Source organism: Lycium barbarum, chromosome 8 (genome assembly GCF_019175385.1).
Source record: "Lycium barbarum isolate Lr01 chromosome 8, ASM1917538v2, whole genome shotgun sequence".
NCBI lineage: Eukaryota > Viridiplantae > Streptophyta > Magnoliopsida > Solanales > Solanaceae > Lycium > Lycium barbarum.
The window spans coordinates 102,678,326-102,699,566 of NC_083344.1; the positions used below are offsets into that span (position 1 = coordinate 102,678,326).

The 21,241-nt window shown below is 38.5% G+C and overlaps 1 protein-coding gene across 1 annotated transcript; it reads left to right on the forward strand.

Annotated features, from left to right (window-relative positions):
• Window positions 1-1,616: 1,616 nt before the first annotated feature.
• Window positions 1,617-20,379, forward strand: LOC132608046 (uncharacterized). The gene is made up of 3 exons (XM_060322121.1): window positions 1,617-2,314; window positions 2,440-2,764; window positions 20,265-20,379. The coding sequence occupies exons 1-3, from the start codon at window positions 2,266-2,268 to the stop codon at window positions 20,377-20,379; spliced, it is 489 nt and encodes a 162-aa protein (XP_060178104.1). The 5' UTR covers window positions 1,617-2,265.
• The last annotated feature ends 862 nt before the right edge of the window (window positions 20,380-21,241 follow it).

Below are 21,241 nucleotides of genomic sequence, written 5' to 3' on the forward strand. Positions count from 1 at the left end.
GTGTTTACTTTTTCGTATTTTGAACCCTCTTCGTGAAAATTCTGGCTCCAAATTCTTTTCATTGAAGCGAGCACCCAGGTTACCCGACCTGGTGTGATGGGGGTTTCATTAAGATCCCTACTGCATGCATATATATATTGAGAACCAAACAAGATTACAAGTAAAGAGTAACTGCTAAACCCAAAAGGGCTAACTTATATATATGTACCCTTAATACAAAAAAGATTGGCACCCCATGGCATCATTACTGTACAACTCTACGGTGGGGAACAAGATTTACAAATTGAACACAAATATGTATAACTAATGTGCTACTGCATGCTGACAAAAAATAAGAGTTCTCAATAGAGTTTGTGTCTGAGAGTTGACATATGAATTTTATCTAGCCTCTAAGGTCCCAAGGCATCCCTATAGGCAAATCCAGTGGGCTAAAACTCAAGAAATCCTGTCCAAATATGCTCCATTTGGCTAAAGCATCATCTACCTGATTTGCTTCCTATAATAATGCCTAACAACACCAGTACATTGCTCCATGCAAAAACTGCTGGGACTCCTTAATTTATAATACTCTGCAAATTCCATGGTGGCTTAGCCTTGCCAGTTAACATATCAACAATCAAAATATAGTCACATTTTAGTATTATTATGTCGAAACCATTAAACTTACACCATTTTTAACCACTAATTGTTGCTGAAGCTTCTGCAAAGTTATTGGTTCCACAACCTAAGTCCATTGCAAAGGCCATCAACATACTACCTGTATGGTCCCTAACTATACCACCTACATATACACATCCATTATCTTGCCTATTTCCATCAGTATTCACCTTAATCCAGTTAATCACGTAGTTTTCCTACCTCTCATAATCATGCATTTTAGCCTTGTTGACAAACCTAACAACTAATGTAACCACCTATAAATACTCCAGCTGCTAACATGTCCCAAACACTGATCTCAAATTATGTTTCCCGGAGTACTTCTTCAAGCTTCACTATAAAATCTAATCAACTGTTTGCAACTTCTGTTCTTTCTTTCTTTTTTTTTTCTGAAAAAAAAAAGAAAACTACTCCTATATAATTCAATTTTTCTCTTACAAAATAAGCTCTTTCATGATTTTGCAAGGAATTAAATAGTATCAGAGCATGCCGAGATTCTGAGTTCGAATCTCATCTCATTGCCACCCATTGAAAAAAAGAATTTCATGTATTTGACATGAAAAAAATCAGACTTGTACGTGAAAGGGCGTGCTCTCTCTAACATCTTATATTTTTGATGAGATAGTCATTAATTAGAATAAAGTCTTATTGTCATTATGTTAGTGATAAGATTATAACATGATTGAAAGCTAAATATTGAAAAAGAAGATGAATTTTTTCATTAATGTTCCTTAGCTTTTTGTTTAAGAAAAAGGTACAAAGAAAGAAAAGGGTAGAGTGGGTGTAAACTTTTGGTGAGAGAGCGGGTCTAGAGCTAACAAAGATGCAATGGAGCTAGTGCATAAATATGTATGTATATTATTGCTATATGGTAAATTGAAAATACATCATTGCAAAGTGAAATTATGAGGACCATTAATTCAAGTCCAAGAGTTACGAGCAAGGAAAACTCAGAACAAATAGTATTTTCCTTCTATAACCCCAATGCATGGTTTGGTTTACTTGTGACAGAAGGTATGTTGCACTACTCGTCTTATACGCGCAGATTTTTGTTATCTGGTGCTCTGGCACTACGTATAAAAATACACCATAAACTCCTTGTTTTTCATCTTTCTAGCCCTCGTCTTTAACAAACCCTATAAAAATCTCAGAATCCCCTTCACTTGTATTTATGCTCTCAATCTAATTAAGAAAATCTTTTAGGGACTGCATCGTTTAGATCTGTCCCCGTCTGTAATAACATTTAAATATTTTGTGTAATTTTAATGCATTTTTGTTTCTGAGAAAAAAGAAATTCCCTCTCTCCCACCCGTAACCTCATAATTACCGCTCTCTCTCCCCTTTGAAGAGATTATTACATTATAAGAAAATCTTTTAGGGACTGCATCGTTTAGATCTGTCCCCGTCTGTAATAACATTTAAATATTTTGTGTAATTTTAATGCATTTTTGTTTCCGAGAAAAAAGAAATCCCCTCTCTCCCACCCGTAACCTCATTATTACCGCTCTCTCTCCCCTTTGAAGAGATTATTACATTATACGTAAAATAAAACATCTATCATTCAGAAATCTCCGACACCAACACAAGTTTCAATAGAAATATTAGGTCATGAGTAATAACATTGAACAACATCCGGTTAGTCTCCCTCCTCCCCAAGGTAAGAATTTAAAGCTTCTATTCTTTTTTTTTTTTTTTTTTTGGGTCCACATTTCTTCTGATTTTGATATTACCTGGATTGGATCAAATGAAATTTGATGTTATTGTGCATGTGATATATATTAGGTTATCCTCCGCAAGGTTACCCAAATGGGATATATCCTCCTGCGCCAGTATATCCTCCCCAGCCCCAGGGACAGGGGCAGGGATACGCACAAGGTTATCCTACACAAGGAGTAGGATATTACCCTCCCCATCCCCAACCCCATGGTTACCCTTCGCAACTTGGACCCCACAGTTATCCTCCTCCAATGGGAATGGGATCTCCACCACAAGGTTACCCTCCTCAGAGCTGCCATCCACCTCAGTACGGTGCACCCCCGCATGGACAAGGGTATCCTCATCAAAAACAAAAACAAAACCAAGCTGCTACCGGCATCATGGGAGGATGGTATGTATTTTGCAGCCAATAATTCACCATTGTCGTCCTAGTTTGTAAGCGTCGTGGGTACAATAGAAGTTATTTTCCATGAAAAAAATCATTATGATGAGTAATACTTTTTAGATATTATTAGGGTACTCGAAAGTATTTTTTTTTATCAAGGGGGGGAAAATGTCTTCATTCACTTGTGGACAAAAGTTATTTTTAATTTCTTATCTTAATTGACTTTCAAACTAATATCTAATTAGATGTTATTATTAATCTTTAGTACTCAAAACAATTTCGAAGCACTCTTCAATTTGCTAATATTATCATTCATCTTTAATAAGGAGTATATATTCTTGCTAAAAATATTTTTCATACAAAATGACTTCGGTCATACCAACCACATTAACATCATATATATGCTCCCCTTCAGCAAAGAGAAGATAATAGTTGCTCTTATTTTTGTTGTAGTTTGGCTGCTATGTGTTGCTGCTGCCTCTTAGATGCATGCCTTGAATGATGAAGGGTCAGTGATCTAATTTGCGGCAAGTGGTCTGCAGCAGAAGGTGATTTGTGCTGGATCGTTAGAGAATCTAGCTTTCCTTTCCGTGCATGTATTGTCCCTGATACACGATTTGATGAACAAAACCAACCTTCATGTGTGCTTAACATGCAATGCTTTCAAAAAAAAAAAAAAAAAAAAAGGTTACGTAAATTGTTAGAGATGTCATTGTTGTTGCGGATAATATATCGTTAATCCTCATGATAACAATTGCGCCTTCATTTAGCTTTTCTTTGGGTGTCATACGTGGAAATGTGAATCCGGGGGAAAATGTGATACACTTTGGAATAAAAATTTTGTGGGATATTCTTTCTGCGTCAATATAGTTTTGTTGTCTCTCTTTCCATCTCCCAAGTTATCACATAACACGAAAGTTTAAAGCTATATTGATTCAAGCTCAAAATTTGTGCGTCTTTTTTCCCTTCTTAATTTCTCTGTCTGTGGATTCTGAGTGGTGCCCATTTCCATATTGGTAAAGTAAGGTTAATTAATTTACTCAAATAGGGATTATTGCTAGAAATTTTGGGGAGGGAATCTCGATCTATCCTATCTCAAAATCCACAACCTACAGGCCAACAATGACTATTACGTGCCTAGGATTAGGAGAGTTAATTAGCTAGGACAAACCTATATGTACCCCCCTCAATCACTTATTTGTACCCCATTGAATCTCTCAGATGAATACATTTTTGCTTACTATCGTTCATCGCTAATTCACGGCTGTTTACGGGTGCCCATTTCATCCTTCAAGCAATCCGCTTAACTCCAGGAGATCGAAAAGATATTCTCTCTCTCTCTCTCTCTCTCTCTCTCTCTCTCTCTCTCTCTCTCTCTCTCTCTCTCTCTCTCTCTCTCTCTCTCTCTCTCTATGTTCAGTGCTTTCGATTATTTGTTGTGTTGCTTCAAATCTAACATCAAAGATTTACATAATAATTGTTTTAATTTCATTACTACAAATCCCTTTCAAACAAATACAATTTTTTTCCTAATAAATGAATTTTAGGCTAAACACGCATATCCCAAGGGTCTCATATCTATATTTATCCCAAACTAACCACTAATCGGCCTCCAAATCAATTCCCTTAAGATTAAGACAAATAAAAAAACCTCCAATTTCCTCAATCAATAAATGGACTAATCTACAATTTAAAGCGTGTAATAGAATGTAATTAACAAATCCAAGGTTGGAATCTTACCCCAAGACAAAATAGTTGAAATCCCCCCGAAAAAACGCCTTGGACCAAGCTCCAAAACTCCAAAATGTATTTGAAATATCAAAAATTCCAAAATGAAATATTTAACTACTCGATGACCCTTCTATGCGATCGCTGAAGCACTCGCGTGATGGCGATGCACGTCCAGGGGAAGTCCTTACGCGATTGCCAGTTCCCTCACGCGAATGCGGGACCTCTGATGTCAGGCCACCCCACTCGATGGCGGGCCTACTCCATGCGACCGCGCCCCTTAGCCCAGCTCCTCTATGCGATCGCAACCCCTTTCCATGAGATCGCTGAGCACACCAGATACACCAGAAAAAAAAAATCTACTGCATCCTTTAATGGTTTAGCTCATAAAACTCACTACCTCTCCAAACTCACCCTACAAAGCTTTGGAACTGTAACATCACCAATCTGAGGTCGTCTAATCACATATTTGACTTTGGTCAAATTTTAAATTCACTAGTTTCAACTTAAGCGTTCCATATCACTCCCGAGCCCTTTCGGGCCTGTCCAAATCATCCAACTAAGTTTTAGATCATCATACCACTACAAAAATTCATTATTTTCCCGCTAGAATTTTCCACTGAAAATTGTTTAGTGGCTATTCCCACTGAATGTCGATGGGAAAAACCTAAATAGTAGTATTTTCACACGAAAAAATCAAGAAGTTTCCCAGCATTTCAATGAGAACTTGTTTCCCACCATGTGTGTTTCCCAGTGAGTTGGTTCGGTGGGAACGAGGTGGGAAAATCATGTGTTATAACACAAACTTCCCACTGAATGACGGTGGGAAAACCTCGATTTCTAGTAATGTAAGAACCTATATGAACTTTTTAACCACGATTCTGAATCTGTTAACCCCAAATGTCCACTTTGGTCAACTTTTAAACTATAAGATTCTAGTTTGATTTGGTTTTTCTTCTCCGGAAGGCACCTGAGGCCCTCGGGACCCGTTCCAGCCATACTCGCAAGTCATAAGTCACATATTAAACCCAAGTGAAGTGTCAATTAGGGGAAAGAGTTCTAACACTCAAAACGACCAGTTGAGTTGTTACATTTTCAAATTTGCATCCACTTACAAAGTTCAATTATGACTTAAATATAAAGTAAAAGAAAAATAAAAATCTAGCCCACCAGGCTGAGCCCATCCACCCCAAGCCCAGATAACTCATAACTAAGTATCAAGGCTGTGCCAGACCATATTTCTTCCAAAAGAACTCGGCTCCTAGCTTGAAATTGGAAGGGCCGACACTTATTTTGAGAAAATTTATTTAAGGTTAAAATAAGAATATTAGAGTTTAAAACTTACTAAATATATAAAAGTGATATTTTTAAATAGATTAAAAATAAAAAACAAGGCACATAAATGATTTAATAGGAACTCAAAGACAGTTGCAGACTCAGTCCATGAGCCCTTCTTTCTTCACGACTCTTCACTAACAATCATTTGAAATTTGACATGATTTTTTTGTTAATTCCATCTAATCAGGATATATACTCTCGAGGTAGTTGGGGGTTTGGGGGGGGGGGGTTCGCTACCCTATATATTGATAACAAAATATAATGGAAGGGGTGGGTGGGGGGGGGGGGGATGGACATAAACCTAAACCTAAAGGGACAACATCAACATTATTCACAAAAGATGTGCAACACATGGGAATATAGATAAGAGCTACTATACTTCATGGAGAGAAAACTTGTATCTCTTCCAGACACACTCTAAGGAGGTTCAAAGACCCAAGTAGAGTGCTTTTTGGGCTTAATTCAGAGGGATGACATGTGGCTCCTATCCATTTTCATTGGCCCTTTAACTTCATGAGGTAGGTAATTTTCAGACAGAAAGGTCTCACTGTTAGCACTGGTGGCAGCATATTTAGCAAGAGGGTCTGCTACCTCATTGTTTTCTGAAGCAATTTTGACTGTGATGCTATGGATCTCCACCATTCTCTGTATTGTTTCAATGTCTTCTCGAAGATTCCAAAGAGTTTTATACACTCCAGGTATCATATTGATAACTAGAAGTAAATCGAGCTCCAAGGTGAAGTTGTGGGAATTTTGATTGCAGCACCATAAGGTTCCTTGTTAAGCTGTCTGTACTTGGGAGTAATTGTTAGTCTTGAAATGGACTGATGAGGCAAAAGTAAAGGCCAGATATCCATTTCCCTTTCTAACAACCCCTCCTTCACCTGCCTTGCCTATACTTGGGATGTAGCTTCCATCTTTATTGAACAAATAGTATATGTGAACAAATTTCTAAAATCTTCTTGTTTTGAAAATCATAGTTTCGTGGAATAACGTTTCAAAAAAAGTTATTTTGAGAAAATAGTAATTTATATTTGGTAAGATCATTTAACAGCACTTTGTTCTATATAAGAAAATTATTTTGTGTTTGACAAACCCTTCAATAAGTTTTTTTGAATATCAAATTACAAAAAGGACATATAAAGATTCACTCAATATAAGTTAAAATTGTTTAAGTTTATCGACAAAAACTCTAATCAGTAAGTACAAAAATAGGGAAACCAATAATTCCTACAAATCCCTCCCAACAGACTCTTATATTTGGAAAAGTATTGTTAAAGCAATGAACAATTTTAGAGCTGGCACTGCTTCGAATATTGGAATAGGTGACTCCATTAACCTTTGGCATGACAAGTGGCTTGCCAATAACAAATCAATGAGAGAGCAAATTTCTAGGACAATCCATCACAACATGCTAGGGCTTAAAGTTAGTAAAAAACATCATAGATGGTAGAAGCTGGAATTTATCTAACTTAGGCTTCGATATACCCCCTGACCTGATGAACCTGATCCACGACACCTACATCTCATTCACATGACATTGAAGGATCCCTATACTGGACCCCCAACGAATTAGGCACATTCAGTAACAAGAAGCCTATAAAATCCATCAAGATTCCATCTCCACCACCACTACACCACCTGACTTTGACCACAAGTGGATATGGAACCAACCATGCCTTAACAAAATCAAATTCTTTCTCTACCTGCTCGCTAAAAACAAGCTCCCTACTGCTGACTTTCTATCACATATTAACATCATACCTTCAAATATATGCCCCACGCTGCTCAACCCCTGAAACCATAGAGCACATCTTCTTCCACTATCCCAAAGGATGCCAAGTATGGAATACACTGGGCATCCGGACCAATAATGACTCCAACATGCTCCATTGGCTAAAAAAGACATTGCTATCTAACTCCTCTCTCACAACTTCTAATGGTAGTACCCTACCAATCAAAGTAATTATCCCAATTTTTCTTTGAAACATCTGGCTTAATTGGAATTATAACACTTTCAATAACACTGGTGTTACACCTCAGAAATTTTCATGTTGTTTACGTTGTGAGTAAACTAACGTAAGCTCGGAGAGGTCATGAAACCCTTATAAGGTTAAGGAATACTCTTAACAAGTGTTAAGCAAGTGTTTAAAGGTTCCGGGATCAAGCAAGTCGAAGAAAATAAGTTTGTCGAAAATTTGGGAAACATTTGGCAGAATTTTGGACAGAAATTTTGGGTCGAATTTAGAGAGGTATATCTCCTAGAATACGAGGAGTTACATAATCCATAACCTATGTAAATTGAAGTTCATTGAGTCTAGTTTCCAATGCAACAAACAGTTCATCGATATCACATCGAAATAGAAAGTTATGGACGTTTCAAAATTGGCTGGCAGAGGCTCTTCGCGAACGCGAGCCAAAGGCCTCGCGAACTCAAGGCCAAATTTGGAGTCGGATCCACCGACTTTCAAGGGGTATAGATACCCCCATCAACCCTATTTTTTAATCATTCAACACCCTCATGAGATCTAGAAACCTCCTAACACATCCCCTAAGCACTTATAGCCCTATTGATCAAGAATTCAGCAAGATTACGTTAAACTAGTTAGTGAAAAGTGACTGTTCTTGCTTCTACGTGATGTTGTGGTGAGTTTGGTCTTGAAGCAAGTTGTGTGAGTTGAAGTTCTTCAAGTACAATGTTACACCTCGCACTTTCAGAGCATGAGCATGCTGCGTACTTCACCGTATTAATGGAGTATCGGAGACATCCCATGAAGTTTTGGAAGGTACAAGCCATGAGAAGTACGTAACAATGAAGTAAAGGATGAATTACGATCTCGTAAGCCGTAAACCGGGAAGGACAACCTTGGAACCAAGGGACATGACCATTATCATGTATAATAAATTATAAATATCATGTATGGAGAGTTTTGGAAGATTCCGGGATCAAGCAAATCGAAGAAAATAAGTTTGTCAAAAATTTGGAAAAAAGTTGACAGAATTCTGGACAGAATTTTTAGTCAACTTTGGAGAGGTATATCTCCTTGTATATTAGGATTTTTAAGGTATTTCAAAGGCCTAAAATGAAGTTCGTCGAGTCTAGTTTCCAACGCAACAAACCGTTCGTCAATGCGACATTGAAGCAAGGAGTTATGGGCGTTTTAAAATGGATAGTCAGAGAGACCCGAACCTGGGCGGAAATCCAGAAAATCAACTTAAAAGCCCACTTATGTTTTGACCCGGCCCAATCCGAATTTGGCACCTATAAAAGGGCCTCTACACTTCATTCTAGTCATTTTTCTTCAACTCCACAAACCTCTAGCACTCTCCTAACATCTCCACACCTCTCTAGAATTTTCCACACCTCTCTCTCCATTATAAGAGTGTCCTTGAAGGTTCTCCATCATTCTAAAACATTCTATACCATCACAAAAGAGGATCAAACTCCAAAACCCCAAGCTAATTCATGGAGAAGGATTGTTCTTGTCTCTACTTAATGTTGTGATGAATTTGGTCTTGGAAGAAGTTGAGTGGGGTGAAGTTCATCTAGTGTAAGGTATGTTATCCATCCTATTTCTCATGATTAAGTTGATTTGAAGGTTTAGCAAGTCCAATAAAAGAAGAGAATCATAGTAGAGAAGTTGCAAAGTATTAAAGTGAAGATGATGACTATGGAATGAATTTGAAAGGAGATTTTGGATTAATTTGAGATTAAATTGAGTATAATTCTTTGATTATGGTACTGTGGATATTGTTATGGTTGGTTGAGAAATTGGGAAAAACATCGTGTGGGATGTTTTATGGAGTATATTGGTGTGGATGATGATGTTGTTGATATTCGTTGTTTTGTTGGTATTGTGATTTCGGGCTAGGAATATAAACAAGGGAGATGCTGCTCGATTTTCCGAAGGTTATAATAGTAGCAAGATATGATAGTTGCGACACTGTTTGTCGATGATGGTATCATTTCACTTGTTGTAGACGCAAGAGGATTATGTTAAGCTTTATTGTGGATTGATAAGGAGATTATCCAGGTATGTTAAGGCTAGTCCCTTTCTTTCAAAAGGCATGATTCCTATATTATGATTCCATATATGTTTCCATCACCTTCTTACTTCCAAAAGTTAGAAGTTCATGATTCTTAAAAGTTTCTTATGATACTAAAGATGAGATGTTTTCTATGACGAACATGATGATGATGATTTTAATTCTAGAAATTCCAAAGCTTAAGATTTTAATGATATTATGAGATTTATTGAGCTTATTTCATGATTTCCTTGATTTTACCCATTATTGTTGATCTCACCTTATGATAATTATTCCTTCAAGGTGAGATATAGTGATGCTGATTGTTTCATAATATAATCGAAGGTTGCCGACCTTACATCACTCCGATAGAGTTGTAGCCTTTAATTGGGCTCTCATGCATGCTTTACATATATATGTATGTATTTTCTCACACCGAGCCGCGCTATAGTCGGCCGGGTACAACACCTATTGTGCAACCACTGATCAGTTGGTATTTCACATCGAGTCCCGAAAGGGCCGGGTACGTTACACAACGAGTCCCGAAAGGGCCAGGTACGTTACACACTGAGTCCTGAAAAGGCCGGGTACGTTATGATGATGATATTATATATATATATATGTCTGTATGTATGTATAAAAAAGTTTTTTTTTTAAAAAGCTAAGCATGCATGACATCCGCCTTATGAGGCATCCAGATGTACAAGTTATCTCTTTTATTCCATGTTACCTTTCATATATATATATATATATATATATATATATATATATATATATATATATATATATATATATATATATATATATATATATTATGTTGTTATTCATGCCTTATATACTCAGTACATTATTCGTACTGACGTCCCTTCTTGTGGACGCTGCGCTCATGCCCGCAGGTAGGCAGGGAGACGGATCAGACCCGTAGGTGTTTTATCAGCGGATTCTCAGGAGCACTCCACTTACTTCGGAGCTGCAGTCTATTTGGTATTGGTCCTTATGATCATTTGTATTCTATGTAGAGGCTCGTAGACGTGTGTGTGTACAATTAGACGTTTTATAGCTCCACCGGTTCATATTATTGTATAATATATTGGTAGTCTTGTCGGCTGGTGATGATGAGCATAATTGTTGATGATTATTTAGAGATGCACCATTATGTTGTGGTATGTGTCCTTACAGGTTATGACAACCATGAGCTACCATTGGGGTCCACCCAGAAATGATTATGAGATGTATGCTTAGAGGTACTTGGTAGGTTAGCTCCGGGTGCCCGTCATGACCCTCTGGTAGGGTCGTGACATACAAGGTATGTTTTTAATCTTGTCTCTTATGTTAAGTTTGTTTGAAGGTTTAGCAAGTCTTAGAATTGAAAATAGTTATGGAGAAAAGGTCATAAAGGGTTGTGTTGTAGTTGTTGAGTTCATAGACTGTTTTGAGCATGTTGTGGCTGTGTTGTTGAGCCAATTCCCATATATATGGCTAATATCTAATGTTGTTGATGTTGATGAGATTAAGCTCCTTAATTTGGAAGAAAGGAAGTGCATATAGTTATTGTATATTGGTATACTTTGGGTTGTTTGGTGTATATTCTTTGTATGGGCGGTGAAAGGAGTATTTAAGGACTTTTGTAAACTTGCTATTATTATTGTGGGTTGTTGTATATGTTGAGGTGATTGGAGAGTAAGGGGAAATGCTACCCAAATTTTGTTAGCTTATTTAATAGCTTGGTTTGACCTCATAAGCATTTCACCGAATTAACCTTGGTGCGAATTATCTTGAATGTATATTTGCAAATTCGGAAGGATGAGCGTTAAGTAGTTAAGGAGAAGACAAGGTATGTTAAGGCTAACCCTTTCTTTCTTAAGGCATGATTCCTTTGTAGTGAACCTACACACGATATCCATAATATTCTTATTCCTAAAAATGCTAGAAACTCATGATTCTCAAGGTTCTTATGATATTATTGATAAGTGTTCTCCATGATGATGATGATTCCATTTCTAGAGATACCAAAGCTTATAGTTTTTGATGTCATTATAATATTATTGAGCTTGTTTCATGATTATTCATTTTATTCATTGTTGTTGATCTCACCTTATGGTAATTGTTCTTTCAAGGTGAGATATAGCGATGATGATGATTCCATAATGATAATTGGAGGTTACCGACCTTACGTCACTCCGATAGACTTATAGCTTTTATTTGGGCTCTCATGCATGCTTTAGATATATGTATGTATTTTCTCATACCGAGCCGCGCTATAGTCGGCCGGGTACGACACCTATTGTGCACACCACTGCAGTGGACAGGTCATGATGATACCCCGGACGCGGGATGATATGATATATGGATCAGGCTGCACGTTCCACAGCACTAACATTTATGGATCGGGCTGCACGTTCCGCAGCACTAATACTTATATTATACATGTATGAAAAAGTTTTTTTTTTAAAGCTAAACATGCATGACATCCGCCTTAAGAGGCATTCAGAGGTACAGGTTGATCTTTCTTATCTTATTTTATGTCCATTCTTTCATTATGTTGTTATCCATGCCTTACATACTCAGTACATTATTCGTACTGACGTCCTTTAGTTTGGGGATGATGCGTTCATGCCCGCAGGTAGATAGGGAGACGGTCCAGACCCCTAGGCTGCTTCATCAACGATATTACAGGAGCGCTCCATTTGTTCTGGAGCTACAGTTCAACTGGTATTGTTCTTTTGTGTATATATATGGACATGGCGGGGTCCTATCCCGTCCTTATTATGTTATGCACTCCAGTAGAGGCTTGTAGACAGATATGTACGGTTAGAGGTTCTATGATCATCCTAGTCTATACTTTGTTGTATCATCATATTTTGATAGCCTTGTCGGCTTGTGTACTTGAGATCAGTTTGATGACATTTATACATATACAGTTTTGGGCTTGTGTCCCTTGCAGATTATGACATTTATGAGTTAGCTTTATGGCCCACTCAGATATGATTATGAGATGTACGTTTTGAGGTGCTCGGCATCTTAGCTCCGGGCCCTCCGATTGGGTCGTGACAACTGGCCACAATACCACAACTACGCCAATCCTTAACTAGGCCTATGAATTTTATTACCTTGGTAACCACAATTTTGACAACCATGACACCACCAAAACAACCATTGAAGTCAAATGGGAGAAACCCCCCAACTAGAACATTCAAAATCAACACAGATGGATCATTCTATCATGCCACAAAGAAGGGAGGAGCAGGAGGAGTTATTCGAGATAGCAACATAAACTTGAAGCACTGGGGAACCCCTAAATTAAGCATGCAAACACAGATGGAAACAAAGTGGCGCATATTTTGGCCATTGTTGGTAGCAAACTAGCAATGGCAAGGAAGATGAAGCACTAACTGACGGAGAAACTATTTTTTGGAATATTCCTCCACTTTTTATAATTTTGTATTATGACAAAGATCTGTTAGAGATAGAATCATTAATTTCTGCCTTTAAATCTATCTCAGTTCTATAAAGGCAATTTAATTTCTGCCTTTATTTATGCAAATCCTTCGTTTCAGCAAAAAAAATAAATTTGTTTAAGTAGATTAACAATTTAAAGTACTTATTGTGAGCGATTCTAATTAAAGTTTTCACTTTTGATTATCGTGAAATTGAAGTCACAAGTTTATGAGATTTTAGTCATAACTAAATTATGGAGAATGCATGATATTATTTTTTGCCCATACTAAAGATAGTTTGATAAATTTAACTTTTAGTGATGATATTTGTGTCTTAATTATTTTTTTAAAGACAACTTGTTGTTTGCTTGCAAGGTTAAACTACTTTCTTCGTCTCATTTTTCACAAAAAACCAAAAACAAATATTAACATAATTAGATATTTTAACTTAGCCTCAATCGACAACTAAAGACTCTAATTATGAGAAGGGAAAAAGCGAAAATACACCCCTCAACTTGCGATTTAGAGAAAAAATTATATCCCTCATATTCCTCTTGTCATGCCCCGAATCATGGCCTGGCGTAACACGACACTCGATGCCTGAATGCATGTGACCGAGCGAACCACATGGCTTGCTGAATCAACATGAGGCACGAACATAATGCGGAATATAACTTTAAAACATGGATAGTCTGAATAACATGAGTTGTCACAATACTAATGAAAAATACTGTTTAAACATGATGCGAACATAATCTGAACATATAATAAATGTTGAGCCAATACTGGCTATACAACTCTAAACATCTGACAGGACATAACTAACTAGTCTATGAAACCTCTGACATGAGCCTGACTGCTAAACTGTTTACCTGGATGAGGCCCTCGGAATACCTTATTTGCAAAACTAACATGAAATATAAATACTGACTAAACCCCGAATAAGATGTGGCTCACCAAAAAACTGATACGAGCAGTGTCCTAACGAGCTAATCCGTCGTCCTATAAATTTGCATAGTGAGATGTAGGCCCCAGGAAAATAAAAGGGGACGTCAGTACACTTGAATTGTACTATTATGTAAAGCAACTGAATGAAATAAGCATAGCACATGGAAATAATAGAACTAAAACCGAAATTGTATCTGTAAGCTGAACATGAACATGAGCATGTATGTATGTATATATATATATATATATATATATATATATATATATATATATATATAAGCATTTTTAGTTGGGAATAACCGACAACATGAATCACCACGTGAGTACGTGGAGTCTGGTACCTGGCCTGACCAGTAGAGCAATCTCATACCGTGCTAGGGATATGAGACATAAACATGACATGAAAGGATTCAATCAATAAAACCTGAAGGAATCATCCTAACTGGGCGGAGTGATCCTTATCCTACAGCGGCAAGCGTAGTTTCGGGCTATCTAAGCCTTTTCGATAATCTGTGCAACTTCCAAAAACATGAACATGAAAATAGGTGGAATTTGAGCCCATGGTTTTCTTAAACACGATTTGTAGACATGAATTGTAAGTATAATATAACATGAATATATGGTTACATAATATACTTGTATGAAAACATGGAGACATGTAGGATTGTCATGAAAATAAGCATAATGGTTCGTATCTTGCATTTAAGAACCCATGGAATGCAAAGTATGGGTTTTCATGGATTATGGAAAAATTCTCAATAACCAAAATGGAATATCAAGAACACAATAACGAATTATTAATACAAACATGGTATATCATGGTACATGTACTTAGGGTTATCATGAACATGTCTAGAACCCTAGTTTTTGATGAGCTTTCATATAATCATGGAAGAACATGGCGTGAGGAAGAACAATGATGTTCCCACACGTAAATAGAAACCCTACATACCTGTAAACGCTCCAAAACTCGTAATAGAATTCCGAAAGCTCAAAACCTTGAGCCTTGAGCTGGGTTTTCTTGAAAACCCTAGGTTAGGAACAATGATTTCCTAATTAGATTACATGAATACATGTTAGAATTGACTTGGAAGGGCTTGGAATGGCTTACCTTAATTTCTTGGATTGATGGGAGAAGCGTAACTTCTTTCTAGAGCTTGAAGGAATGAGAAATAGAATTAGAAGACTGAACTGGTATATTTATACTTAACTGCGTTGGGAGAAATACAGACCATAAATACGATCCATATTTTGAGATACAGTCCGTATTTATGGACTGTTTTTATCTTGTCACAAAATAGAATGTCGAGGCTGAATATTTCACAAAATACGGACCATATTTACGAGCCGTATTTCACTAGATAGTTCTACGACCCTTTCATATATTTTTGTACAGATGTGTGTTTGACCTCTATAATATACTGTTGGAAAGGTATTTCAAAGGGATACAACTTTCATTAAGGGAGTTTTTCCAAATTCCCAATTAATAAAGGGGTTATAGTCGCTTGAAATAAGACCTTCTGCAAACTCACTTGAAAACATGCTCCGTAGAGTGGCTTCCAACTTTGCTTTGTCCAAAGACTCTTCTTATGACTTGATTAGTTTTGAAAACACCTTCTACACTACTCATGTTGGTTCCATTATACCCCCATCTTATGAGTAAAAATCTAGCTCGAATGCACGAGGTGTTACAATCTCCCCCTTGGGATCATTCGTCCTCGAATGATGGGTTATGGTTAAGAATATGGCTGGACATGGCTTGAATACATGAACGTGAAGGAAAAATGACATGAAACATGAAGGCTGAGATGCATGACATGGCTTTTGTGAAACATGGATGTTGGGGCATGAGACATGAATCGTGAGTACATGAACATGAACGTGAAATGTAAGAAATGAATACGTAAAAGGCATGACATGGAAATGAAGGATATTTACCTTGAATGTTCTCTTCTTGCTCCTCAAACAAGTGCCGATATCTGGATTTCATGTCTTCTTCGGATTTTCATGTAGCCTCTTCAACTTTCTAACTCCTCCACAACACCTGTACTGAGGCTACTTCTTTAGTTCTCAACTTGCGAACCTGACAATCAAGAATGGCTACGGGGATCTCTTCATAAGTGAGGCCATTCTTAACCGTTATAGTATCAGCAGGAACAATAAACGACGGGTCTCCTACACACTTCCTCAACATAGTTACATGAAACACTGGGTGCACAACAACTAATCTTGTGGCAACTTAAGTTCATAAGCCACTTGACCAACCCTTTGCAGGATTCTGTAAGGTCCAATGTATCTGGGACTAAGTTTCCCTTTCTTGCCAATTCTTATCACACCTTTCATAGGTGAAACTTTTAAGAACACCTAATCCTCAACTTGAAACTCTAAGTCCCTTCTCCTCACATCTGTATAGGACTTCTAGAGACTCTGAGCCGTTTTCAAATGCTCTTGAATCAACTTAACTTTTTCCATAGCCTGATAGACCAAATATGGTCCTACCAGTTCTGTTTCACCAACTTCGAACCAGCCAATGGGTGATCTACATCTTCGACCATAAAGAGCTTCAACGGTGCCATCTTGATACTAGCATGATAACTGTTATTCTAAGAAAATTCAATGAGAGAAAATGGTCATCCCAATTACCTTTGAAATCTTGGACACATGCTCTCAACATGTCTTTTAGAATCTGAATAGTATGCTCTGCCTGGCCATCTGTCTGCCGATGAAAAGCTGTGCTGAGGTTTACCTTGGTACCCAATCCTTTCTGTAAGGACTTCCAAAAGTTCGTTGTGAATTGAGAACCACGATCTGAGATAATAGACACTGGGGTTCCATGAAATCTGACAATCTCATAAATATACAACTTGGCATAATCTTCTGTTGAATCTGTGGTCTTGACTGGCAAAAAGTGCGCTGACTTTGTAAGTCGGTCCACAATCACCCAAATCAAGTCATGTCTGCGGGATGAGCGAGGTAGACCTGTTATGAAGTCTTTGTTTATCATCTCTCATTTCCAAATAAGAATATCAATATTCTGGGCCAAACCACCAGGCCTCTGGTGTTCGGCTTTCACTTGCTGACAATTCGGACACTTAGCCACAAAATCTACTACATTCTTCTTCATATCATTCCACCAAAAAATCTCCTTAAGATCATGATACATCTTAGTGGAACCTGGGTAAATGGAATACCTGGAGTTGTGAGCTTCTGACATGATTCACTCTATGAGCCCATCTACATCTGGAACACATAATCAGCCTCGGTACCTCAAAGTTCCATTATCTCCCCCTTATTCCAAAGCCGTTGTCTTATGCTTGTGAATCCCCTCTTTCAGCTACAATGAAAAGGGATCATCAAATTGTTTCTCCTTCATTTCAACCACTAAGGAGGAATAAGCCCTGTTCTGGACAACAATACCACCATCCTCGGAGTCTAAGAGTCGAGCTCCTAAGCTTTCCAAACGGTGAACTTCCCTTGTCATAATCCTCTTAACTGCCTCAACGTGAGCTAAACTTCCCATGGATCGCCAACTAAGAGTTTCGGCTACTACGTTCGCTTTCCCTGGGTGGTAGAGAATAACCACATCATAATCCTTAAGCAATTCGAGCCATCTTCTCTGCCTAAGATTCAACTCTCTTTGCTTGAAAATATATTGTAGGCTTTTATGATCGCTGAAAATATCCACATGCACTCCATACAAATAATGACGCCATATCTTAAGTGCAAAAATCACGGCTGCAAATTCTAAGTCATAAGTCGGATAATTCTTTTCATGAGGCTTAATTTGACGAGATGCATATGCCACAACCTTACTATGATGCATTAAGACACATCCGAGACCAATTTCCGAAGCATCACAATACACTACGAACCCTTCGATTCCCTTAAAAATGGAGCAAAAGTCAACCTTTTTTTCATCTTTTCAAAGCTTTGCTCACATGTATCTGACCACAAAACGTAACCTTTTTCTGAGTCAACTTAGTCAACGTAGTTGAAATAGAGGAGAATCCCTCCACAAAATGTCTATAATAACCCGCCAGACCCAAGAAACTTCTTATATCGGATGCTGAAGTGGGTCTGGACTAATTTTTTACGGCATCTATCTTCTAAGAATCAACTTTCACACCTTCACCTTAAATTACATAGCCTAGAAATGCCACTGACTTAAGCCAAAATTCACACTTTGAAAATTTAGCGTAAAGCTCACGATCCTGAAGTGTCTGAAACACTATTCTGAGATGTTCGCAATGATCAGTCTCAGTACGGGAATACACCAAAATATCATCAATAAATACAATGACGAATAAATTAAGATATAGCTTGAAGACCCTGTTCATGAGTTCCATGAAATTTGCTGGTGCATTTGTCAACCCAAACGACATGACAAGAAATTCAAAATGACTATATCGGGTTTTGAAAGAGGTCTTAGGAATATCAACTTCCTTAACCTTTAACTGATGGTAACCTGATCTGAGGTCAATCTTGGAATAGCTCTGGGCACCTTGAAGTTGGTCAAATAAACCATCTATTTTGGGAAAAGGATAATTGTTCTTAATGGTGACTTTGTTCAATTGACGGTAGTCAATGCACATGCGTGAGGAACCATCCTTCTTTCGGACAAACAAAACTGGCGCGCCCTAAGGTGAGACACTTGGTCTAATAAATCCCTTGTCAAGAAGATCTTTCAACTGGGCTTTTAACTCTTTCAACTCTACTGGAGCCATTCTGTATGGCGGAATAGATATCGGTTGAGTGTCAGGAAGTAAATCAATTCCAAAGTCAACCTCTATGTAGGGAGGAACTCCGGGAAGACCTCTGGAAACTCATTAACGACTGGTATGGACTAGAGGGCTGGAGTCTAGGCATTTGTATCCCTGACTAGAACAAATAGATAAACATACCCCTTTGGAAATCATCTTTCTGGCGGTTAGATAGGAAATAAACCTACCCTTGGGTACTACTAAATTGCCCTTCCACTCTATAACTGGTTCGTTAGGAAACTCAAATATCACTATTTTAGTTCGACAACCTATTGTGTCATAACATGAAGATAATCAATCCACACCCATGATTACATCAAAGTCTCCCATCTCCAACTCTGCTAAGTCGGCTATGGTTCTAGACTAAAACTGCACAACCCCTATAAATACATCTAGCTATAACTGATTCCCCAACTGGGGTGGACACCTTAAAGGGTTCATCCAACTTTTCTGGTTCAATCCCAAATTTCTTACCAACAAATGGGGTTACATAAGATAAGGTGGATCTTGGGTCAATAAAGGCATAGACGTCAAAAGTGAAAACTATTAGTGTACCTGTGACAACATTTGCACATGCTTTTGTATCCTGACGAGCCGCTACAACATACAAGCGATTCCGACCTCTGCCTGCATTGCCAGACTTAGCTTCACCATGCCCTGACTGGGCTTGAGAATTCCAAGGAGCTGCTGCTTATGAGACCTTCCTAACTCCCCAATGCCGCCGTCAATACCTGGAGCAAATGCGTATGCCCCTACTACTGGAGCGGGGCTTTGAAATAAAAAATGTGGACAAGCGTGTCCCGAAATTTCTAGATAAATTGGAAGCAGTTAAGTGGTTGCGCTTGGCCAAAGATCCCGGTTACTGTAACGAGACTTGAGTTAGGGAGTTCTATGCAATGTTGCCCACGGAGGACTGGGATTCTCCTGATCCAAAGATTGTTATTCGAGGGGTTGCCGTGAAAGTGGGAGCTACGGCCATCAAATGAGTGTACAAGGTAGATAACCATCTGGTGAAACCGTTGGAGGCCAAGGACAATGATGAAAACTCAGAGTGGCTGGTATTAAAATTGGTAGCTAAGGAGGACTGGGCAAGTATCACTTGGGGTCGTAGCAAGGTTGCGATTCATAGTGATAAATTTACTACTGAAGCGAAGAGGTGGCTGAATATCATCTCTAACCGGATACGCTCTTCGAGAAATGTTTGGGACATGACCTATCCCAGGGCCCTTTTGGTTTTTTGCGTCATTGATAATGTGCCGGTGAATGTAGGTTCACAGATAATCCAAGAATGGAGGGAGTTCTTGAGGGTTGGTGCCGCGAGTTTAATGGTTCCGTCGTTGATTACTTCACTGTGCAGGAGGGCCAAAGTTCTGGAGGAGGATAGCATGATTGGGTCAACTCTGACTCCCCCTTCCACCCGCTACGGGTGAAAGGTCGTGGTACCGCTGTCAATAGTAGAAAAAAAAAAAGATTGCTGGGGCTAGTGCTAATGAGGGATGGGGGAGAGAGCGGAGCTGGAGTGGAGGTTGAGGCTCCCAGTGTTCAAGGTCCATTTGAGCACATTGATTCTCACTTTGATGAGATTATAGCGATGTTACAGAGTATGCCCAGGCCTTTCGGGGAGTCTAGTTCGTCCGGTGCTGCTGCAGGTTTATGTGCCCAGAAGGAGATGAAGGGGTACTTTGCGACTCAAAAGTAGATGAGCGAGTCACTTTCCACCCTACAGACTGTCTACACCACTCTGGCCAAGGATCACGGCGACCTTCGTAGGGATTTTGACAAGGAGAAGGCGAAGAATGGGTCTCTAGACAAACTTCACATCAGGGCATAAAGGGGTATCAAAGGGATGTGGAAGACAAAGCACCCCCGTGAGCCGATTCCTGTAGAGGATGATGATGACTCAGAGCAGTACTAGTACTCTTTTGTGAGCGTGGCTCGGGATGATGGTGGACACGGTGGATATGGTGGCGATGCTATCAGCTCTGATGATGAGGCGACGAGCCGAAGGACTGCTTAGGGGCCTTCCCTCCTTATGATGATGCATTTGGTTGCCCTTGTAGGGATTTTCATTTCAGACAATGTTTTGACCAATTTCTTCTTGCTTTCGGATATTTGGTTTTATAATATTGTTTGGATAGTTTTCTCCCTTGCCGGGCTTTGTTTTATGTGACTGGTTGTTGTGAAATAGTTGTGTTGTTTGAGTTGATTAGAACTTGCACAGGTTGAGAAACAAAAGAAAAGCTACT